Below are 24,601 nucleotides of genomic sequence, written 5' to 3'. Positions count from 1 at the left end.
CGTTCAATCTGATTGGTCCTCACTGATGATGCCTTTATTTAACATTTTAGCCATTTGATTGGTCAGCGCGAAGAACGCTCGCGACGATTGGTCAGACGGTATAAAACTGTAACATATTAAACGCTCATTGGAGAACGTAACGACATTTCGAAGTACGCGCTCGTTAGTGAAGGTATATAATTGGCTGACCCGATTTAGAAGCATGCCCACCGAACAACCTTTAAACAGTGGACTGTGGGAAATGTAGTTGGATAGAGAATATTTTTTAAAGGTACGGTGTTTAAAGGGACAGGTGCGTAGCGTCAGCTTTGAAGGATGTCAAAAGACATCCCCCAAACATATTGTTAGCCATGGGACTTCATTGTAACTTTTTAATCATCTTCTGTTGTGTATATACATATATATATATATATATATATATATATATATATATATATATATATATATATGTGTGTGTGTGTGTGTGTGTGTGTGTGTGTGTGTGTGTGTGTGTGTGTGTGTACATTAAGCTAGATGTTTCTTTACGTCCTGATATGTAAAATATTTGAAATGACAGAAGATGCCAAGTCAAATCAAAGTTTATTTTTATAGGACATTTAGAACAACCTCAGTTGACCAAAATGTATGGGTCCATATAGGTGTATAGGTTATACGAAATATTATATAATTAACATTAAACCAGCTCACTAATAAATACACTAATATACACAATAAACTCAATAAAACATCATGAGATAAATCTCAATAGACATAAATAAGACCAACTGTAATAAAAAAAATGCAATACCCTGCTCAGCAAGAATAAGCAGGCTTTAATGTGTGTTTTAAAATGACTGAGAGTTTGTAATATGATATGTAATATGATTATATTTGTTTGCTAAAACAGAGATGTAACTAAAAGAAATTAGCGACTGGTTCAGCTTCTGAAGCAGCTGCCTTTAATTAGATGACACCCTGATTGTAATTATGATTATTATGTCCCCACTGTTATTTGCTATACTGTCTCAGTTCAATAGTATCTCTTCATTGCTTGTCTTTCTGAAAAGGGTCTTAAGGGAGCAGCGTAACCTCCCAAGAGTAATCATGTGTTCCTTTCAGGCTCTCTATTGATCCACACATCACCTGCTCATCCAATCTAATCATCACTAACAATAGCCAGTGCTCAACATTGCCTCTTCCACTCAGTAGGTTCCTTTAAAAAAAAAAAAGAGGAAAATGCCTAAATAAGTTTACATGAAACTTTTATGTAATTCACAAAAGCATTAAGACAACACATCTAGGCATTCTTCTTCTATAATCATGAGCTTACAAGTGTTTAAATTGCTCATTTGCTCATTCTTAGGCTATTTAAAACTGGAGGTGCAGGATGATCAAATTATCTTGTAGCGGAGTGACCTCAGAGAGGGCAGGGGCTGTAACATCCACAACTAGATGCAGCAGTTTCCATAGAAACTCAGAGTAATCTTAACCGTTTTCTCAGTAAAACACAAAGTAACCAGGGAGAGGAGATCCAGTGGTGCTTTGAACCTTAACAAAAATAATTAACGCTAAAGCTCAGTGTGCTCAGAAAACTGCAAGATCTGTCATTTTTATTGGTAGTAAAAAAGTTTATTTATATATGGGAAGTAAATGGGAGATGACTTCACATTTCAGTGACTTAATTTGCAAGCTTTATTGATGAGAAAAAGATTGCTACTATCTGTTTGTAATTTCCAGTGTTGATGATGCCCATACAGAAATACCTAAAACTAAGAACCAGCATTTAGTTTGTGTCACTGTTGGATTATTAAAGTATTCTCAAGTCTTTGAGTGATTAAGCCCAATGTCTTCTCGTCACATTTGTTTCTGTTGCAATAGCTACACACAGACTGCAGCTTAATGTCATTTTGCTTGTGATTTAATCTGACCGTCTGGCCAGGCATGTGTAATTTCATCTACAACTGTCTCCAAAACAGCTCCCATAATATCTGGAGATGAACTGAAATGTAACTCCCTCCTGCTACAAAGGTATTATGTGGAACCAGCCTTAGTCGCTGGCTAATTAAATACACCCAGATTTGTCTTTTGAACAGATGGTGTTGATCCGAAATTTTAATAAAGTATAAATAAAGTCATGGGACACCAGATGTCTCTTTAATGTGTCAAATTGTGCTGTTTGCTTCTTTTTTCTGTTTTGTATGTATTAAACTGAGTTTTATATAATTCAAAGTCTGATAAGGAGCCAAATAGTGCTGAATGTTTTGGTTTGAGGCCAAGTTCTGGATAAAAAGAGGCGGACGACTTGTTTCCGTCTGGTTTCCTGTAATCCGTGCTGACCCTAGCAATCCAGCTGACCACTTCCACCTCGTCTGTACTTTGCCCCTCAATGGCCTACCCACCCTTTTATCAAGACCTAAGCACTGTTCCCTCCACACCCACGCTTTACCAGCTGTAATTTAATTTGATGAAATATGTTTATACCCAGAAATATAAAATTAATTCCTGCAGAACTGTGACTTAATAACAAGTGAGAGTACTTGGCCTACTTTATTCTACTGCCAGTAGGTGGTGTCATTTATTCTGATTGATGTTGGCCAGTCTGTTTTCTTAACAACCAGATTCCTCATCCCCGGGTATCTGAACAAGTCATCCTAGCTGGCAGGGCAACACATGACAGCGCGTCTAAATACAGCATCGAAATTTCAAGCGAAGGCTGTCAACTGAAGACAGGTTTTGCGTTTTGTGAAAAAACAGAGCGACGGTTGTAATTATTGCTCACACTGTTCGAAATAGAGCCAAAACAATGTTGTTCTCCTTTGTATCCACTGTCCACTCTCCACTTGTCTTCTGTATTTTTAGCCCTGTCAGAGATTCTTCCAGATTGACCAGGACAGAGTTGAATGGTGTGACGGTTCACACTATTCTAAATTATTTTCCAAAGCAAACAAGTACAAAGACATACAATGAATGCATAAAGGTTCTTTCTTTTTACCTTTAGGCTATCACAAACAAAGGTGCTTATGTGACATTTGTTTAATACAGTGCTTACATGAACAATTCAAATTTACATATGAGTAGAAATATACAGTACAAATAGAAAAATAATTGTATATACAGCACCAAATATTAGTGGGCACACAAACCAACGTATTTTGTGTCACTCGCTGGAGTGACAAAAAGCATAGGCTGACAGCATGGCTGTCTTCTGGGAGAGGGACATTTTTCCCCGCAGCAGAGAGAGGTAGGTTTTCCCTTTAATCTTTCAGAAGGCAGAAGGGAAATCACTTCACATCTCCAAGAAACAAGAAACAATTTCTGGTCACCTTCCATCATTTTTTTGTTTTTGTTTGTTTGTTTAGTGTCAATATACTGGCACGATATAGCTTTAAAATGAACAACAATGCGGCCAAAGTGTACTACATATATAATGTGGACTATACAGAGGCGAGAGTATAAGCGTATACACGTTACCTATCTTGTTTTTGGCATCCTTTGTTTCCCACAGTAAACTGACGAATAACCATCTTTTTTTCCTCTCTGTGCCACCAAACATCCTTCTCTTCCACATCTGTGACAGGTCCACCACATCTGTCCACAACTCATGCCCATCATTGTTAGAGCAAACCCTAATCCGGGTGAACGGATCTGATAGCAAAGCGAGACAGCCCGTGTAATGTAAATCTTAACTTGTCTTGATCAGAGGATACTAAAACAATGGCCCACCTATAAATACTTTTATGAGCTTTGTGCATTTGACATTTACCTTAAAAAAAATTATAAATGCTTGCAGTATGCCGGTGTTTGCAAACACACTGATCTAAGGTTCAGAGAAGACTTATTCCTCTCCTATTCAATTTAAATTCTCGCCATGGATTCCAGTAATGCATCATGTTCCTCGACAATATTACTGCTTTGTTCAGGATGGCTGATCCTAATCTAACTGCTGGGGCAACTACTCACTGCCACATGTAGTGAAAGGAATGACTTCCCAGGTTCCTTGTTTTTCTCCATTACCTCCTAACTATATTTCTCTTCCTTCATTAGCATGCAAGACAACATCTAAATGCACACTGAGCCGCAAAACATGTCAAAAGAAAAGGGGCCGACTCTTTGCAAGTGTACTGAGGTTGGGCAGGATGACAGATGCAGCCTTGAATTTGGCAAGTTGGCCTTCAAAAGGTCCTCGGTGGGATTGGCATTCGATGTTAACTGTTACCCCTGGGTATACAGACACATTTTCCTTAGCAAGCTTGACTAAACCAGTGGAGACAATCAATGCAACAGTGATCTATAGTAGCTCTCAAAGGTAAAGAAGTGTCACTAAAGTCCTTCGCGTGGAGACAAATTGTCTTCTCTGAAATTGCTATACATTGTATACATTGCACTTACTCCCTGCGGGAGTTACGTTTTGAACCTCATGTTACATTCAGTCACACAAAAGAGAATGATTAAGACAGAGTAAAATGCCATTGTTTATCTCATCCTGTGAGAAAGCACCTATTCACAGATGTGGCGCTGAGCGCAGCTACATTCACTCACTCTTCCTAAAAGAAAATGTGAAGGAAAAGGAAACCCCAGAGCCACTTAGAGCCTACCTATTACTCAATTTTCACTAGAGAACAGCCCTGTATCCTATTTTCACACAGGATTTTGCGACTCACTTTTAATCAACATTTTTTCCACAGCTGGGGGAAAAAATTAAAACAACCAATTCCTTTGGCACAGATAGATAAAGACTGCATGAATGTCTGCGGACTGTGAGGTTGTCGTGTAAGTGTGTGTCTTAATTTGAGCATAATAAGTCTGTCCACACATCTCCTGGGCTATACAACAATGGAAAATGAGTGTGATTAAGTCAGAAGCTGGCAGTGTCCAATGAGAAGCAGATTTGAAGAGTCCTGTTGGGTAAAGAGAGAAAGCAAAGGGGGGTAACTCTTGGAGTGGGGGAATGTGGCAGAGCTTTTTTCCATGAGTGGTTGCTCAAGGCACCAAACGGGAGGGGCCCTAGGGGAGCAGGATCAGTCAAAGTGTCCCTGCCGTGGCATGTCCCCTATGGCAGTGTCCTTCAATAATCCTGGACTCCTTTGTATGGAGTTGAGGTGTCCCACAAAGACATAGGGCTGAGTGTAAATGCTCACTTATTGAAAAGAAAGGCAATCAAGTCAGTCATAATTAGGTCCCCAGTCCTTTGTAATGCGAAGCTGAAGCTACAAAAGGCCTTTCAGGGTATGTCGCTTTACTTAAAATGCTTTCTTGTTTGCCATGGACATGGCCATATGTGCAAATCTCTTTTTCCTTCATTGTGAGGACCAAATTCCAAAAGTCTCTCAGTTGACCTGGATCTTAATTTGAGCACACACAAACACTTTGCACTCCTCCAGCAGGTCCTCTACCCTCTCCAACTGATCGTCCACACAGATGCCAGTAAGATCCAGCAGGACTCAAGTTCCAATCTCTCATTGCGCAAAAAAAAGCCCCCAACACATTGCTGTAGTGTCACAGGACGAGTGAATGACGTTGGCCGCTGACGTGGGTGCGTTGCTTTTTCGGCCGGGTATCAGGTTGCCGTCTTTGGCCCGTTTGTGGCCTCTTGGAGAGTCACCTGTCCTGATACAAGGAATGCTGTGACTGACGTGCCTAGTGACGCCAGCACTGACTCCAGGAGCAGCTCTGCATAGCGTGTTAGGTGTCTGTGTGAGCTCCCGCTGTAACTGCTCGTGCGTAAGTCATCAAAGGCCTGTTAGTGTGTGTAAATATGCATGCAGTGTCCAATGCATATTTTGCACATCTCCTCGGAGGTTGTTTTGACACCGGACACCTGCTGTCTGATGATAAAAGAGCGTGTGAGGCACTGGTGATCTCTCATTGCCAATCCAAAAAAATCTGATGCAGACCTCACAGACTAAACAGATCTTCGGCGTCATGTTTATCTGTCCTTTTGACCCAAGCTATCTCCAACATGATTTGAATTCAACTTTGTAACTTCAGAGAATGGAGGGACGTTGCATTGGGAGGTGAAGTGAAGAATTTCTGGCCAAACCTTGAGCTCCCAGCTCTAGGCATGTTCCTCTATCATACCCCTGTGTTCACTCACAGGGGACACTGCTCAGACGTGAATGAGCCCCCCTCTTTCTTTTTCCTTCTCTTCTTCTTGTGGACAGTCCAACAAGCAGTTGCCATCATTAACAGCAAAATACCCATGACGAGTAGCACAACTGACACCACTTTAGTCTGAGGCAGGTCATTATAAGTGTAGGTCACTCCTGTTCCTGCTACACCGATAACTAAAGAGATGATTCCAAATGGAAAGATGCAGCGGTACCAGGACTTCTCCATTCCTCCAGTAGCCTGAGATAGACGCTCCAGAGAGGAGAGCACCTCGGGCACTTTGGCCCCACCAGTCTCTAGCGATTGACCCTCCTGCCCCAAGTTGGTCTGCGGCTGTGGTTGGCAAGCCAAATGGCCTGTTGTACAGCCCATCCTGACTGTGTGGGCTGGCGTATCCTGACAGGATCAGCAGCGTTGGCTTCTGGGATCCTACTTGTAGGTAGCTCTGGCCTGGAGAGACAGAACGAGACAAACGGAGGCGGAAAAAAGGAGAGGAAGGAGAAGGAGGTCTGTATGAGACCAAAGAAACGACTTGAGCAGGTATGGCTTGAACATGTCCGATGAAATCTTCTAAAATCAGCTGAAATCCACTCACACTTTCCTCTTCTCTGCCTCCCTCTCTTGCTGTTTCTCTGTACACTGTCTGCCGGCTCTCTAGTAGCACATTGTACACTCTGCAGAACGTAGTGAGGGGGGCATATATATATAAAGGCTTAAGGAAAGAGGAGGGGCTAGGGAGGAAAAACTGGGAAGTCCAAGTGCTACGATTCGTTAGCTCATTGGTGACATCAAACACTGAAGTAGGGAGAACAGGGGTTGACGAAACACAGGAAGGGGGAGGGGAGGAGAGTTAACTGCTCTCTCTATTCTTCATGCTCCCATCACTGCCTCTCAAATGCAGCATCTTTGTTTTCCTGCAGTATAAAACGTTTCCCATGGGAACGCAGAAGCCTAGTGTTGACTTGAAATTAGACGCGAATGGGAAATCCTTATTTATCTCTATGTTTACTGAAAAAAGAAAAGGGACATTCCCCATATAGATCGCTACAGATGTGTCATCTCTTCATATATGTATATATATATATGTATATATATATATATATATATATATATATATATATATATATATATATATATATATATATATATATATAACACCCAGCACGCCCCTGCGGGCGGTTTATCCTTCAAGCCAGTAAAATATACATATATATATATATATATATATATATATACACACATACATATATATATATATATGGGGGCCTCTATTAATGTAAATACAATGATGAAAATATTGATTCGTGGCAGAAATACTCATAAAAAAATACAGGCAGCCTCCACCTTCCCTCCCACACACACATGCACACACACGGCTGGAGCCAGTTCTTTCTGAATGGAAAGCAGCCTAGTAGTAGTTAATCCCCTTGTATGCTCGCTCTTCCACAAAAAAAAGAATTAAATAAAATCAATCTAGACACCTTTCATGTCCAACGTTTGCTAATCTTCCTCCTCCACATTTATAAAGCTACGTTTGTGAAGGACACACAAATCTGATTGTCTGTTTTATCTTCAGGCATTACTGGGTTTTCTACGACAGCATGTTAGCCTTTTAATGCTTCCAAGATTTATTTTTTTTATCAGCTCAACTTATTCTTGATAATATGATAATCAGAGATTTTACCAGAATAGAAAATACGTCATGCTCCCTTATAAATGCCAAACAGGCTTCCTTCTGTACAGGACAGCTGCTGTTAAGACCGTGTATGGGTTGTCTTGACAGAAAAATTCAACTTGACTGCCTGATCAGTGGGGGGAAATCAAAAAATATACCCTAATGTTGCCTAACTGATGACTACATTGACTTAACAATCTCGGCTGTAGCTCAATCAGCAACAGCTATTTAGAACAGCCAAAGAGAAATAAAAGAGGGGAAGTGAGGAATGTCTTTGTGAGGAGTGGGGGCGCAGTAGAAAAGAGACGTTCAAGCGCAATGGGCATTTGAAGGACAGAAGTGGATTCTTGGTAGCTCTGTTGGGTTTCTGGGGATTTGTGCTTAGACTCCAGTAAGCAATTAAAAGTGAGATGACTGGAGGAAAAGAAAAAAAAGAGTGGAAGCTCCAAAGTATTTGAACTTTTCCCCTCTGTAAGTGTGTGTGTATGCGTGGCATATGGCAGTAATTTCCATGAAGTTTCACCCACGGACAGTAAAACTGTCTTGCATCTTCCATTATGGGTCACAAAGAGGCGTGAGAAAAATGGGATAAAGGCGTGAGGCATGCATAACCTTGGGAGAACCGGGCCATGCTGGAAGAGTGGAAGAGCTCTGCTGGTGACAGGCAAAGCCAGGCAGCAGCTGATGCATGCAGGTCACAGGAAGGCTGAGCTGCATGAGCACCACTCCCACTAGGAACTATGTACAGTGTTGACCCAAGGATACTTCCATGCCTCCTTTTTTTACCTCCCTCACACACATAGACAAACACAGATCTAAGACTATGTGAGGCCATAAACCAGCAGCACTCTGATCCAGTGCCCTGCAGATGACTGCAATCCAAAAGTAGTTGGACATTTCTGTGTGAACAGGTCTTGTAAACCTGCAAATGTATTCTTCTTTGAACCCAGGAACAGACGTTCAAACCATCAGGCCCTTGTTCTTTTGGACTCATCCAGCCATCTGAGGCTGAAATACTCCTCCTTTTTTCATATAATCATTTTTTTGTCCCTCTCCTCAGGGAAACATGCCATTTCCAGCTTGCAGCATGCTGCGATGCCAGGCACATCCAAGCACATCTTCTTTATGACTCAGCCGGCTCTGGGTGTGCATGTCTCCCTGTTTGTGTGCGTGCGCATGAAGGGCCGGTGCAGCAGGGCTTCAACACCCACGTCCTGCTGCGAGAACCCAGCGCCACCTGTCGCCCAGTCTGGCACAGCTCCTGCCATCCACCTGTCATCTGTGGGCACGAGCCTCTAAGGCTCCTCCAGGCGCTCCTGAATCTCACGTACAGCCTCATAGCACATTTGATCGTGAATACCATATCACAGAAACATAGTGATGGCCCCATATATGCGATCTAGCAGATGTATGTATGAAAGATTATGCTGGCTCAATATGGGGGATCAAAAACATATGGAAAAACAGTATGGAAGTGTGTGTGTGTGGTGGTGGCACATTTCTTCTTTCTTTTTTATTTAAACACTGAAAATGAATGATATGAAGTGAAACACACAGGTAAACTTGCAAGGGCATCTTTGATTAAAATGCAATTTGGACTCTTTTTTTTCTGTGAATTGAGTGCCACCTGCTGGCAAAATTCACCGAGTGAATATTACACTTCTGAGGCATCAGTTACGATGTGTCAGAATTTAGCAAAAAGGAAAAATTAGAAACAACTCAAACATATAATTTAACCTACAGCTTACATCACAAATACACACACTTAAAGTCACTGTAATATTATGTATCTTTTATTACGTTACTCTGATCAATGGTGATACTTAAAATTGTGCCTGAGGCATTTATTCAGAAGCTGCGTTTAAGAGACAGGATTAATGATCACAGTTTTATACAGTTGTGACATGACATGAGACACTGACATAACACAGCGATGCCACTATTAAAAACAGATTCTTCAAAATAATCATTCGTGATGTTTCAGTTACCATTTTATTAGGTACACCTGTTTATCCATCCATTAATATTTCCATGATATCTTTAGGATCACGAGGTGTAACACAGAGCATCGAACCCCTCCAGCAGAACCTCCTGAACCACAGCTGCCCTCTGAGGCTGTTCACTCAATTCAGTTCCCCCCTTTGTTTTTTTTTAACCATGTCCTTGTTTTGACTATGTCAGAGGGGTTTGATTTCATCAGTGTTGCACCAGATTGCAGCATACCACGAGGCCTTTAATGTATTCATACCTGTTTCTAAACTTACAAACCTATAAGTCAATTTAATGTGCTCATTAGTCATGCAGGCTCAGAGTCCAGGACTATAGCTGGGAAACGTTCCCCTCCTTCACCCAGCAGGGAGTACATGTCTCTGAGTACACTGGGGCTCAGACGTTCAGGCCCAGGTACGACAGCCGAAAACTGAGGGGACAGGGTGTCCAACAGAGCCTGTGGGACATCAGAAAAGACTGTCAGCCAGTTCCTAGCTTCTACTAAAAAAGAACATGCAGGTATGTAAAACTCACGAGGTGCTTTCAGAACACGTCACCTACCTGTTCAAGATCAACCTCTTGTTGCAGCAATGCCACCCTCATCCGCAGCTGCTCAAGCTCTTGCAGCTCTGCCTCTGTTGCATATGTTATAGTCAGGGGCAGGGGTGAAGTTCTCCCATCTCCCTGCACACCATTTGCCCCAGTGGGGCAAAAACAACCTCCCTCTGGCCTCCATCGATCCCATGCTTTCCACTCTGACGGAAAAAAAGGTTATTTTTAGAGCGCGAGCAACCATACCCCTAAAACTTTTTTCTTTCTGCTCTGTTGCCTCAGCTTTAAATAGCTAGGCCCTTGCTTAGTGGCATCAGGACAGACAGCTTTAAAACCCCATCGTCATGGGGACGAGGGGGTGAGGGGGGTCTGTTGAGGCCAAGGAAAGGACTGAGCTGGCGCTGAGGGTTCACGGCAGCTCTGCTTTCATTTTCCATACGCCAAGATGGAGAGGCTCCATTAGCGCGTTAGCACGCTGCACTCACCATAATCATTTTCTAAATGCTGTTAAAAAGCAATAAAAGATAATTCCCTCCCTGGATATTACAACGCGGTGAAATAAAAATACTAATGTGAGATGCTAGATTGGATGACACCAGACGTGTGGACCTATTCATTACTGGAAACTTCTCTGACACACTGGATTTAGTTGCTACTTGTGCTACATTGGTGCTTTAACGAGTAAACATCAATAAATCTTTGTGAAGGTGTGAATGGAAAATCTCTCGTCATTCAGGTTCTTTATAACTGCATCAGTGGAGGAAATGGAAATGCTGCTGTGCATATTGTAGGTACAGACTCAAACTGGGATGCCCATAGACGATGACCCACATGGAAAAGAAATCGCAAAATGTATGTAACACTGGTTAAACACAGCCAAAAACCATGTCATGATGTCTCCACCAGCATCTCCTTTAGGAAAGTCAGTGCAAAGGAATAAATATTTTTGATAAGGTGTCTTCCAGCTAATGACCACCTGTCTACAAACAAAGATCAATGATCTGCAATTAATGCTGGAGAAACAATTATTTTACAGAAAGGTTTATGATGTTTATTATGCTGCGTACAAACAGGATTCTTACCTTGTTTCACTTGATCTGCAAAATTCTTGAGCTCAGCTGCTGTGAGCTGCAGCCTTTCCAGCGACATACAGGAATCATACTTGTCGCCTGTACTAACTGTAAGAAAGCACATTAAAAAAAGAGAGTTATAATAGAAGCTTACTGAGAAGCAAGTGGAGTTGCATTAAAAGTGTGTTTACAGTCACTCTTAGCGCATGAAAGTTGTTACAGTTATAGAAAAACGTCAACTTCCTGATGGTTCCTGGCAAAGGAAAGTCTTGATTTGTATCAGTCGAAATAGCTCGCACAGTCACTTCCTGCCAACTCCCACATTGTTATTTTGTCACCCACTGACTTATGGAATCAGTCCCTTTCATTTCTCCCGAATTCACATAAAAGCTTCTCTATTACCCAGTCTTAATGTTATCTCTGGCATCTGTTTGGTTAGAGGCTCCCCGCAGAGCTGTTTCAAGTCTTGAGCTTGGTGAATCAACCTGTCCAGCAGAGCCCTGGTCTCATACGGGCTGCCAAATGGCCAATTCCTGGGAAACTAAACAAAGCAAAGGAAAAATGGTGTACAATGAAACACAGGAGTTGTTTAGAGAAATTAATGTATATTAGCTAGAATTTCTCATTAATACACTTGGCTGGTTTTCTAAATTAGAGCATAAATTCCAGTTTAACATGACATCATGGCTGACCCCAGCTGATCCATTTTACCGTAGCTCTCATTCTCTCCATGAAGTGACTCTTCCCAGGCCCAGGGTTCGTCTGTAGGGCAACGGCTTTATCCCACAGTCTGAAGATAATGTACAGAAGGAAACTTTGTGAATAAAGGAAAAATGTACAAGGAGGAATTTTGTTTTTATATTTTTTTGCATTACAATGCATTGTAGGCACCTGCTCTGCTTGCTCTTTAAAGATTTCCATTTTGTTGTTTGCTCAGAAAATATCCTGCTGAAGCAAAGTCAAACAGAATGATTATAATATTACAGAACATGTTTTTGTTTTTTACAAAGCATGGTTAGTTTCATAGTGTAATTCTAAAAAACATGCCCATTCTGTTGAGGGAAACTGCATGCTCCTGGCTCATTTGTTTGTGAAGAGGACACTACGTTATTTGAAGAATTTGCAGCGACAGGTGCAGCTTTCCTCAGGTCATCACCACTCAACATATTGCTTCTGATAGTCTTGTTTTTAGAGAGCAAGCTTGTGATGTGATCAGGAGAGACAGACGGCATGACAGCCTGCTGCAGTTTCCTAGAAGCCTGGTGATGCAAAGCGCCAGCTGATGAGGCAGGATGGTTTTGGATCGTGTTTCTATTATCTGTTCTTTTGGTCTGTCCGGGGTCGGCGCTAGCTAAAGGTCCCGAGGCTAGTGAGGAGCATACTGATAATCCAGGCCGTCCGTACCCTTTTCTGTCAAGGCTGGCAGATTTAGTGGATGACCTTATCGTTCTTTGGCTTCCTCTAGATGCTGCAGATGAATGTGTGATATCCACAGGCCTAGCACCTAAAGTCCCCGTTTCCTTTCCAGGTTTGGGTATTTTGGATTCTTTTTTAGAAGGTTCTGAGCTGGTGCGCACACGGAGGGCTTTCTCTAGAGCCTTCTCAAGCAGTTCTATGTCTTCCTTATCACGTGGGGAGACACCTGTTTATGAAAATAGCAACATGCAAATATGTGGTTACTACTTGGCAAGAGAAAAGAAATGTAAATAAACAAATAGGCTATTTTGTTTTAACTATCAGCACCTTGACAGACAAATAAAAGCTATTTTTTAACTACCTGTAGGAGCAGCACCTGCCAATTCTGTTTCCTCAAAGCTCACCTCGGGTTGGGGTGTTCTGTGGGAAAATACTTCATGTGAACACACACTAAAATTAAAATAAAAGTTTTAAAGTCTTTAAACATTCCAGGACAAAAATGATGTGACACAACAGATGAGCATCAGCCACTGCCATTTTTAAATGTCATCTCATTTGCAGAAAGGCCGCTGGCAGTCAGAATGGATGCTTCATTCATACAGTATATTGCATTGGTGATCTCTGGCAGACATAACTGCTTAATGATGAAACACACTGTTAAAAAAATAGAAGTCCTAGTGTATCTAGGTATGTGTAACTCTCAGAATCTAGTGTAATAGTGCACAAAATTAAAGAGGTTTTACAGGGAGTGCAGAATTATTAGGCAAGTTGTATTTTTGAGGAATAATTTTATTATTGAACAACAACCATGTTCTCAATGAACCCAAAAAACTCATTAATATCAAAGCTGAATGTTTTTGGAAGTAGTTTTTAGTTTGTTTTTAGTTTGAGCTATTTTAGGGGGATATCTGTGTGTGCAGGTGACTATTACTGTGCATAATTATTAGGCAACTTAACAAAAAACAAATATATACCCATTTCAATTATTTATTTTTACCAGTGAAACCAATATAACATCTCCACATTCACAAATATACATTTCTGACATTCAAAAACAAAAGAAAAACAAATCAGTGACCAATATAGCCACCTTTCTTTGCAAGGACACTCAAAAGCCTGCCATCCATGGATTCTGTCAGTGTTTTGATCTGTTCACCATCAACATTGCGTGCAGAAGCAACCACAGCCTCCCAGACACTGTTCAGAGAGGTGTACTGTTGTCCCTCCTTGTAAATCTCACATTTGATGATGGACCACAGGTTCTCAATGGGGTTCAGATCAGGTGAACAAGGAGGCCATGTCATTAGTTTTTCTTCTTTTATACCCTTTCTTGCCAGCCACGCTGTGGAGTACTTGGACACGTGTGATGGAGCATTGTCCTGCATGAAAATCACGTTTTTCTTGAAGGATGCAGACTTCTTCCTGTACCACTGCTTGAAGAAGGTGTCTTCCAGAAACTGGCAGTAGGACTGGGAGTTGAGCTTGACACCATCCTCAACCCGAAAAGGCCCCACAAGCTCATCTTTGATGATACCAGCCCAAACCAGTACTCCACCTCCACCTTGCTGGCGTCTGAGTCGGACTGGAGCTCTCTGCCCTTTACCAATCCAGCCACGGGCCCATCAAGACTCACTCTCATGTCATCAGTCCACAAAACCTTAGAGAAATCAGTCTTGAGATATTTCTTGGCCCAGTCTTGACGTTTCAGCTTGTGTGTCTTGTTCAGTGGTGGTCGTCTTTCAGCCTTTCTTACCTTGGCCATGTCTCTGAGTATTGCACACCTTGTGCTTTTGGGCACTCCAGTGATGTTGCAGCTCTGAAATATGGCCAAACTGGTGGCAAGTGGCATCTTGGCAGCTGCACGCTTGACTTTTCTCAGTTCATGGGCAGTTATTTTGCGCCTTGGTTTTTCCACACGCTTCTTGCGACCCTGTTGACTATTTTGAATGAAACGCTTGATTGTTCGATGATCACGCTTCAGAAGCTTTGCAATTTTGAGACTGCTGCATCCCTCTGCAAGATATCTCACTATTTTTGACTTTTCTGAGCCTGTCAAGTCCTTCTTTTGACCCATTTTGCCAAAGGAAAGGACGTTGCCTAATAATTATGCACACCTGATATAGGGTGTTGATGTCATTAGACCACACCCCTTCTCATTACAGAGTTGCACATCACCTAATATGCTTAATTGGTAGTAGGCTTTCGAGCCTATACAGCTTGGAGTAAGACAACATGCGTGAAGAGGATGATGTGGACAAAATACTCATTTGCCTAATAATTCTGCACTCCCTGTATGTCAAATATGACTTTATATTAATCACTTATTTTCCATATGTCTTACTGGCTTTAGGTGTAAGGAAACCCATATGGAAAAGAAATAGGAAAAACTTATAAAAGACTTGCATCAGCTTTAGCTTGCTTCATATAGTGAATCATATAAGGCTTATATGATTTACTCATGAAAGTGGCCACTTTCTCATTACTTTCATAAAGTATCCAAAACATACAAGTTCCATTTATATTATTTTTCAAGGGATCTTATATTTGTTTTCACTCTTGTATGCTTTTCAAACAAGTTTCACACAAGACAGACACAAACTTTATAAGATTTATATATATCTTTTCCATATGGGAATATTAATATTCATTACACAAAAAAGGCATACAAATGATAACAAACCATATTGCGAGTCAACAAAGCCATTATTTAGTCAGTACATTATGATATAATTCAAAGCAAACAATCAACAATTACCGCTTGATATCCAGATGCTGTTTAAAATGAAAGATGACATACACCGATTAAGATTAAATGATATTTTTAAAAACAAAAGATTAGGACCAGTATAAAATGTTGTGTAGCTGTTATGGGTATATTTTTAAACATATATAAATTAAGATGTGACACTCACTGAAACCATTGTACAGAAATAGCATAGTTATCCTGTATTGTCATAAAGGTTTAGTGCAGAGATGCTTCAGATGCTTACAGCTTATTTGTAGATGGAATTGACATAAATTGTTTATTGTTTCTTATTTCTTATCTCATTACTTAATATTTATTTTGTCGTTATTCTGAATGAAATGAGTTTAACTATGTAGTTGATTTGATATGCGTTGTTGTATCAGGGGCAGGTGTCATATAAGCTCATTTACAACAGTAAATAAGTCATGAACTCATTTAGTGTTCTTGAATAGTCCAACAAAACTAAAGAAAAATCAACCAACACACATTTTGAGATAATGTAGAGTAGCTAATACACACACACAGCCGTCTCGTGTAGCAAAAGGCACTGCTGGGATTCGAACCCAGGATCTCCTGTTTACTAGACAGGCGCTTTAACCAACTAAGCCACAGCGCCGGATGGTTAACCAGATCTGTATATAGCCTACGTAAAGAGTCACTCAACTACCGAAGGATTCCCCTACAGATTACTACAAGTGGCACACAAACATCACAATACTTTGGACCTATGTAACTTAAGAGGATTTTTCATAAATGTTTATAGAGAGTCAAAAATCCAGGATACAAACTTCAGACATCGCAGAAACTGGATTTGTTTTTAAATTTGTTATAAGAAGAAAACAGCTTGGGGGGAAAAAGTCAAGCGTGTACTTACAGGCTCTTTAATAATTCTCTGTAGAGTTGAATGCGGTGATTAACCTTAGCTTGTTCCACTTTGCATGACCTGACAGCTTCCTCGACTGCGCACAGCAGCGACATGATCGTGTCTGGGTGTATAGCGGTGGTGACCTTCTCTGCCACGACAACACGAAAAACAAAACGTTCACGTACTTGTTTAACACTGATTAATGACTTATTAGAAACAGTAAGACTTGGTCAAAAAGTGCAGAATACGTCGTTGTTAGATCCTCTTTATAATGAAAGCTTTTTTGTACAGACCCGCGAAACGCTCGAACCCGACGGATGCGGAAGTCACATTTCTCCCCCTCTGACTAAAGAAGGTCACCGATTAGTAAATATTCAGTAGGTAATCAATGCGATGAAACCTAAGTGACTTTAGGTGAATAGCTAAAGTTTTTATATATATATATATATATATAAACCTGTCAGGCAGAAAAAGAAACTTTGAGCATTCGTAGAAACAACGGACTCGCTACTTCTCGCGAGAAGTGTGATGGTTACCAGGGACGCTGTTGTCATCTATACTGCCTATCCGGTTGTTAAGTGATGACGTGACGACTCCTACTTCCGGGCCTAAAGTAGTCTGTTTAATATGGCTTTTGTGTTGTTAACATGTTTAATGTTTTGTATTTTCTTCTATTTAATCTCAAAAAGCTCCTAAAACAGTCAGTGATCACTGTTGACCTCCCTCGGCTTTTATTACCACTAATCATTTATTTAAGCTCAGTTTTTAAAACCTTAGGATGTAACTACAGCCCAGCCCATGCAGCAGTATATGAATGACTAACCTTGTATTGTGGATGGATTATCTGAGTTGTTCTCCTGGCTGAAGTTTGGTCCTTTTACAGCATCCTGCCATGCGATTACATTTGTTCCTGACCACCGAGAACACTCACGTTTGAGTGGAAAAATTTTAGCTTGTTTATTATGCTAACATAGCTGTGTCGCTAGCGGTCACGTAGCACATCATTATATACCAGCTAGCCCAACTTCAGTAACCCTACAAACATCACCGCTGTTTAGTTTTCTGTCTTCGTTTATGCTGGAAGTGATAACAGAGCTGTACGTTTTAATTTGTTTCCAAAACCCCGCAGTCAGGACATGCTATATTGTATTTAGATAGAAGCTAGCGAGCTAACTCCCTGCTAACTTCTAACTCCGTTAAATGTCATAAATTCCGTTTTCATGGATGCCTGGATGTTAAACTCAATTGTTACACCTGGTAAAGCAGAACGCTGATCATTTTATTAAAGATGAAAGACTTTAGACAGTTTTTCAACTCTCAGTAATGCCATAGTGATGTTTGGACCTGCAGCGGAGTTTAGGTCCAGACACGGCTAGTGACGTCAGACTGAACGACCGGATTAGATTATTGAATTCTTTATTACCACGTTTCTATTCAACAGTACTCACCCAGTCTTAATTTCTCATTTGGTACTCATACAGTTGACTCATAAACATGTCATAATATATGAAAGTTTCAAAAATGAAGAACACTGCTGATTATTTCTGATAACCACAACCATTAAACGTTCCAGTAACATTCCCAAGTAACCTGCTTACACTTACAGCTGTCAGTCTGAGTGAGCCTCATGAGAAATGTCTGGAAAGCAGGTGTAAACAGAGGCAGATTATGAGTAACTGTTGGATAATTTGCTGCTTATGAAGTAAAAATACACATATGAGAACTGAGACATTAAGCACAATCAGATGTTGTTGGAGCCAATAATTCCTCTCATAAAACGTTTATCAAGCTTTGGTGGATTTCATTTATATTTACCAGGTTTGCAGTATTGCGCGTTCTGTTGTAAGGGCATGAATGTCATTACTTGTTTAATTTTTGTTAGTCTATAATACACAATCTTTTGCCACTTTATTAGGTAGAAATATTGTATCAGTGGATGCTTGTGGTGGTGGTTTAATGCTGTGGGACTCATTGAAAGTCTCATTAAAAATCTCTTTCAAGAGAGTCATGGCCAAGAGTGCGATTAGAAATGAGAACATAACACAAAATAATATAATAAGTAAGAAGGAAATGAAACTGACATTCAGTACAAGTGGACACAAATATGTAAGTCATATGCAATAACACATCAAGAGCAACATCAAAAACAGTCACACTGACCAAAAGAGCTACTTTCTCACTCCTTTTAAATGGACTTAAACTCCCCCACTGTAACCAGTTCTGGAAATTTCAGGTCCAAGTAAAGATTATTCCAAACGTTTTCCTGCTCTGACTCTTGGGGCAAACATTTAAAATATTGTGAGAACATATACTGTACTACTTGTATTTTTTGCACACATAAATATTCACAAATAACAAGGCATTAGCCCAAGCAAAAAGTTATATACAAAAACCAACTAATGAGGAAGTCTCCAGACATACAGAGATACCTATTTAGCACCAGTATACAGAGAACTTTGATGTGCCAGATTTTCATGGCCTGCAGTAAAACATACAGCACAATGGTAGATGGTATCCAACCTCTTTAGGTACTGGCCACATAAATTCATAATCCAATAAAGGAACAAAAACGTTGCATATACGAAGTGTTTCCTCAAGTGGAGTGACAAACATTTAAAGATGTGACCTTTAAATGATAAATTCTGACCTATAATGATGCCTAAATACTTTTGTGGCCATTTCAATTTCAGCTCCTTCAGTGGTTTTGATTTCAGGAAGTCTGAGCCCTTTAGTACCAACTGAACCTTCTGTGGCATCCATTTATGGCCGCCATCCTCTGATGGTTGCTCCCAGCAGGATAATGCACCAAGTAATAAAGCTCGAATCATCTCAAGCTGGTTTGTTGACCATGACAGGGAGGTCTTTGTCTTAAAAAGCTACCCACGGTCACCAAATCTTAGTCCAATAGGGCACCTCTGGGATGCGGCTCTATTCACATCACAGATGGGCAGCCAATCAATCTGCAGCAATCTGATGCTATCATGTCAACATAAACAAAAGTCTCTGAGGAATGTTTCCAGCACCATGATGAATCTATGACTTAAAGAATTATGGTATAATTAAGGTTCTTAAGGCTAAAAGAAGGTCTAACCTGGTACTAGGAAGACGTACCTAGTGAAGGGGCTGGTGAGCAGCTGCACCAATACAATATCCCCAGCAATAGAAAAATGAAGAGAAACTTCCAGGAATAGACACTACTTTAAATTCATTTATTCCCCTTGTTTGACAGTTATTGTTGCCACTTTACTGACTGAGGAAACTCAGTGAATTTAATTGAACTTTAAAAAGACGCTCATTAGTTTGTAAGTTAAACTTTTTAATAGAGGTCCTAATGAGTGAAAGGAATGGGCTTTTTCTTTTGATTTGATTGACATGTCTTCTTGGTGCGCACCACATTGTTTTTCTTGCTTTTAAAAGCCTGCGCTTGATGTTCCCAGCATGACATTTCACTTTCCGATTAAGTCATGCTCATTTAAATCCCAACAGTTGTGTTATTCTTTTTCTATACTGATCCCAAATTAAGGGGCTTCACACTTCTCTTCATTAACAGGCAGTTTGCCTCGTTAATGCAGGGAAGGAACTAAGAAAACCTAATGATAACTGACAAAGTACGTCCTCATCAAAGAAGGCCATTTTTACTTATTTTTCCCCCACGTATGTCATTGACATGTGAAGCAATGCAGATGTAATGTTTCATTTTTCTGTATTGTTGCCATTTTTAGGACAAACTTAGTAAGTTTTTTAATGTGTGGCAGCCATTTTTAGATCATGCATTAAAACAAATTCCTCTTTGATCGATAATTCAGTCTACCACCCTAGCATTTCATTTTTGTATCTTGCCAGTGTTGAAGTAGGATCTTTGTTGATGCAGTGTGATTTTTTGCCTTTTTTTTTTTGCCCTTGCTGTTGTGTTGTCTGTTTTGTTTTGTTTTCTTTATATCAAAAATCTTAATAAACATATTTTTAAAAAATAAATAAATAAAAATCAGATCCCAGCAGGTACCATGTCAGATAGTGGTAGGGTAAAATGGACTGCGTGCTATATCTCAACCACAAAGGGAATGCACAGGAAAGCAGAGTAGCAAACAAAACTAAGTAGCCGTGAAACAGGCTGAGAGACTTATCAAGCTGTCAGTGCAAAGAAATGTTATGGTTTGTGTGGAAAAATCAGCTTTAAAGCTAACATTTCTTCTTTTAAACTGATCCCCCCCTCCGCTCTGAACGGTATCAGTAGCTCAAAAGCACTTCCCAAAGCAATTTCATCTAATGGCAACAGCTTTCTGGCCCCATTGCAGGGAAGTGAATCATCTTGTTATCCTCCCCACCAGGCTCCTGTGGCTCAGCAGCAGAATGAGGGGGAGAGGCACTCAACTGCCCCCCTGCCAGCCACACATCTGACAATGCAGCCGGCTTGCCAGACTAATATTAGGCTCTGACAATCACATTTGGACAAAAGCACACACACACGTACGTGCCCTCACAGCTACAACATGCAAGTGGGCTTTTAGCCCTTTACTAATGGATCAATCTTCCAGGCAACATTAACAGTCACTTTGTACACTGGACCACTGCTACACTACGGTCAAGGACGGCTACAAGGCACAATCCCGCCCCCCGTTTGGCAAATCTGATCACGCCGCCATCTTCCTCATGCCAAAATACAAACAAAGGCTGAAACAGGAAGTTCCGGTTCAGAGGAAGGTCGCGCGCTGGACGGATCAATCGGTGGCCGCGTTACAGGACGCACTCGATGACGCAGACTGGGGCATGTTCAGAAACAGCTCCGACGATGACGTCAACGTGTTTACGGAAGCGGTTGTGGGATTCATCGGGAAACTAGCGGATGATACCGTGGAGACAAAGACTATCACAACGTTTCCCAACCAGAAGCCGTGGGTGGATAAAACCATCCGCGACGCTCTGAGATCCCGCACCGCTGCCTACAACACGGGACTCATGACGGGGGACATGGACCCGTACAAAGCCGCGTCATATAACGTGCGGAGGGCGGTGAAAGAGGCGAAGCAGCGCTACGGGAGGAAACTAGAGTCACAACTCCAACAGAGTGACTCTAGGAGCCTGTGGCGGGGACTAAGGACAATAACGGACTATAAAGCACCAACAACCGGTATGACGAACGCGGCCGTGACTCTGGCAGACGAGCTGAACACTTTCTATGCTCGCTTCGAGGCTGCAGCTAAGGTCTCCAACAATGCTAGTGTTGGCGCTAACGGCTGCAGACAGGAAGATACTGCCAGCACCGGAAACGTGCTCGTCATCTCCGAGCATGAAGTAAGGAGAGCCTTCAAGAGAGTGAACACCAGGAAAGCAGCAGGACCAGACGGCATCCCAGGTCGTATCCTAAGAGACTGCGCATACCAGCTAGCTCCTGTGTTCACTGAGATATTCAACATCTCTTTATCTCAGTCGGTGATCCCCACATGCTTCAAAGAGTCCATCATTGTTCCTGTCCCGAAGAAACCCCACCCTGCTTCTCTCAACGACTATCGCCCTGTAGCCCTCACCTCAGTAGTGATGAAGTGCTTTGAACGCCTGGTCAGAGACTTCATCATTTCTTCACTACCAGACACACTGGACCCACTACAGTTCGCTTACCGTCCAAATCGTTCCACAGACGATGCCATCTCTCATCTCCTCCACACATCACTCACTCACTTGGACACTAGAAGGGGGAATTATGTTAAAATGCTTTTCATAGACTACAGCTCTGCATTTAACACCATAATTCCCTCCACACTCACCACCAAGCTGGAGCATCTGGGACTCAGCTCATCTATGTGTCAGTGGATCTCCAACTTCCTAACTGGCAGACCACAGGCAGTAAGGATAGGCGGACATGTCTCAGCCTCCACCACTCTCAGCACTGGAGCCCCCCAGGGGTGTGTTCTGAGCCCCCTGCTGTACTCTTTGTACACATATGACTGTGTGGCCACTACCAGCTCCACCACCATCATCAAGTTTGCTGACGACACCGTCGTGGTGGGCCTGATCTCTGATAACAACGAGACGGCCTACCTGAAGGAGATTAGGAATCTGGAGAACTGGTGCCAGAGGAACAACCTCCTTCTAAACGTCAGTAAGACAAAGGAGCTGATAGTGGACTTCAGCACTAAGCAGGAGAGGAACTACCAGACCAGCTTCAAATACCTCGGAGTTCACATCACGCAGGACCTGTCATGGTCCTGTCACATCAACACCGTGGTGAAAAAGGCCCGACAGCGTCTCTACCACCTCAGACGCTTGAGAGACTTCCAACTGCCCTCCAAGGTGCTCAGGAACTTTTACTCGTGCACCATAGAGAGCATCCTGGCGGGAAACATCTTAACCTGGCTCGGGAACAGCACCATGCAGGACAGACGAGCTCTACAGAGGGTTGTGCGGTCAGCTGAGCGCACCATCCGCTCCGAGCTCCCTGACCTGCACTCACTCTACAGCAGGCGGTGCTGGACCAAGGCCAGGAAGATTGTGAAGGACCTCAGCCATCCCAACAACAGACTGTTCTCTCTGTTGAGGTCAGGAAAGCGATTCCGCTCCCTGAAGACCAACACAGAGAGACTGAGGAGGAGCTTCTTCCCGCAGGCGATACGGTCTCTCAATCACACCACCACACAGTACTGACCCACACATATGGTTCTTACACACACACTGGACTTTCTGGACTTTGGTTTTGCACAACACTGGTCACTATATTCTTCATTTCCGGTTAATACTTGTACAGCTGCTGTTATTGTGTATATATTTATTTATATTTAGATTTCTTCATACATTCTTATATAGTTCTATATTGTGTATTGTGTATTTTGTTGTACAGTTATTTTATTTTCAACTTTAATTTATATATTTATCTTTATCTTATTCTTCCCAGTTAAATTTACCCTTCATTCTAATTTGTGTTGTACAGTTATTTCATTTTTAACCTTAATTTATATTTTATTCCTTCCTAGTTAAATTTACCCTTTTTAATTTTTCATATTTATTTCCTATCTTATTCATAGCCTTTTCCTTTTTTGTTTTCTTTAGGTCACGAGCAGTTGTCCAAGCATTTCACTACATATCGTACTGTGTATGACTGTGTACGTGACAAATAAAATTTGAATTTGAATTTACATATGCATGATGAGTATACACGAAACATCTATGCACAGAAACACCCAAAACGTAATTATCACACTTGGATCTGTTACTGACTGTCATGATCCAGTCAGTCACAGATTGAAGAGGGGGAAGAGGGTGAGGCCCTCATGTTAAACTTCATCTATGGAACAAATGTGTTTGGGACAAGCTGTTGTACCCTCACAGAAAACCATTATGATTTTACCAGTGTATGAGGCCAGTGTTTTATTCAAAAGCCTTGAATTCATAGGTGCATCACCTGAAGCGCCAATAAGGAAGAACATTGAATTGTTCCCATGTCAGATTAGTGGATATTGTGCAGCAAGTCCTGTGAAACTAGAGAACAGCTTGGGTAAAATGGGCACATCACTGAACACCAGCTGATGAGATGATTTAAAAACACTGCCATAAACAATGCCATTACAAGGATAATTGCTGTCAAACCCAGTGATGGTTTTATCAGGTTATGTAACTTGCAATTACTTCATTATGGCCTGATAGAGAGCTACAGATGGTTTTACTAAAATCACGTCCTGATTTGCAACTGGTGTTGCAATTTAAAATGTATTAAAATGAGCATCCATTAAAACTTGGACTACTTTATCTTTTATTCATTCCCAAAGGAACAGTAACAGCAGTAATTGTTGACAAACCATTGCATTTATTTGGTATGAAGGCCATCTTGTGGTTATTCTCTTGTAGCCTTTTGATTTGGTCTTGGTTTTCTCTCTAGGTTCCAATTTCTGTAATTTAGGACTTATGATGTGTCTCATACTATATCTAGCAGTAGAAAAGATTATCCCTAATGTTAAATGACATGCAAACCAGCATGTTTGGTATTCATTACCATGAAAAATTTCCTTGAGGAATAGTATGAACATTGATTTTGCCAGGTGCTGGAGATTGCCTTCTGATGAATCTATATCTTCAACATTTGCAGGAAAGTTTTGGAGATTTTCTATCCTGGTGACACCTACAGGATGATCAGGCTGGCTCTGGGATTTGTTGTTATCCTGACCACTTTCTGCATCATTTACTGGACAGCAGCAGAGCACTTGTCTAACAGA

The 24,601-nt window shown here is 41.3% G+C and overlaps 2 protein-coding genes and 1 non-coding gene across 5 annotated transcripts; all 3 read right to left on the bottom strand.

The window, feature by feature from the left end:
* Nucleotides 1-2,997: 2,997 nt before the first annotated feature.
* Nucleotides 2,998-6,752, bottom strand: LOC146711405 (uncharacterized). The gene is made up of 2 exons (XM_085454257.1): nucleotides 6,683-6,752; nucleotides 2,998-6,537 (listed from the first exon to the last, which is right to left on the bottom strand). Exon 2 carries the CDS (start codon nucleotides 6,457-6,459, stop codon nucleotides 6,070-6,072), a length of 390 nt encoding a protein of 129 aa, XP_085310383.1. The 5' UTR covers nucleotides 6,460-6,537; nucleotides 6,683-6,752; the 3' UTR covers nucleotides 2,998-6,069.
* Nucleotides 6,753-9,542: 2,790 nt separating this feature from the next.
* tedc2 (tubulin epsilon and delta complex 2) lies at nucleotides 9,543-16,974 on the bottom strand. 3 transcript variants are annotated; one of them, XM_085454254.1, is made up of 10 exons: nucleotides 16,937-16,974; nucleotides 16,410-16,548; nucleotides 13,151-13,209; nucleotides 12,421-13,015; nucleotides 12,265-12,318; nucleotides 12,085-12,163; nucleotides 11,776-11,914; nucleotides 11,386-11,481; nucleotides 10,313-10,506; nucleotides 9,543-10,208 (listed from the first exon to the last, which is right to left on the bottom strand). In XM_085454254.1, exons 2-10 carry the CDS (start codon nucleotides 16,511-16,513, stop codon nucleotides 10,059-10,061), a joined length of 1,470 nt encoding a protein of 489 aa, XP_085310380.1. In that variant the 5' UTR covers nucleotides 16,514-16,548; nucleotides 16,937-16,974; the 3' UTR covers nucleotides 9,543-10,058. The 3 variants fall into 3 exon arrangements, with proteins under 3 accessions (XP_085310380.1, XP_085310379.1, XP_085310382.1); XM_085454253.1 differs by lacking the exon at nucleotides 16,937-16,974 and adding an exon at nucleotides 16,694-16,902; XM_085454256.1 differs by lacking the exon at nucleotides 16,937-16,974 and having other exon boundaries at nucleotides 12,778-13,015; nucleotides 16,410-16,902.
* Nucleotides 16,078-16,151, bottom strand: trnat-agu (transfer RNA threonine (anticodon AGU)). The gene has a single exon. It is a non-coding gene; the product is annotated as a tRNA-Thr (tRNA).
* Nucleotides 16,975-24,601: the final 7,627 nt, after the last annotated feature.

Source organism: Copadichromis virginalis, linkage group LG4 (genome assembly GCF_057382275.1).
Source record: "Copadichromis virginalis isolate Kocher_CV1m ecotype Utaka linkage group LG4, C_Virginalis_male_GT1.1, whole genome shotgun sequence".
Classification (NCBI taxonomy): Eukaryota; Metazoa; Chordata; class Actinopteri; order Cichliformes; family Cichlidae; genus Copadichromis; species Copadichromis virginalis.
This window is presented reverse-complemented; position numbering and strand designations above follow the sequence as displayed.

Excerpts from the sequence above, each read along its gene's own strand:
- LOC146711405 (XM_085454257.1), bottom strand. The coding sequence starts at position 6,459 with ATGGGCTGTACAACAGGCCATTTGGCTTGCCAACCACAGCCGCAGACC.
- tedc2 (XM_085454254.1), bottom strand. The coding sequence starts at position 16,513 with ATGTCGCTGCTGTGCGCAGTCGAGGAAGCTGTCAGGTCATGCAAAGTG. Across the intron at positions 12,164-12,264 it reads TTAAAGAGCAAGCAGAGCAG|ACTGTGGGATAAAGCCGTTG; the intron begins GTGCCTACAATG and ends CATTATCTTCAG. Across the intron at positions 11,482-11,775 it reads AGAGATAACATTAAGACTGG|TTAGTACAGGCGACAAGTAT; the intron begins GTAATAGAGAAG and ends GCTTTCTTACAG.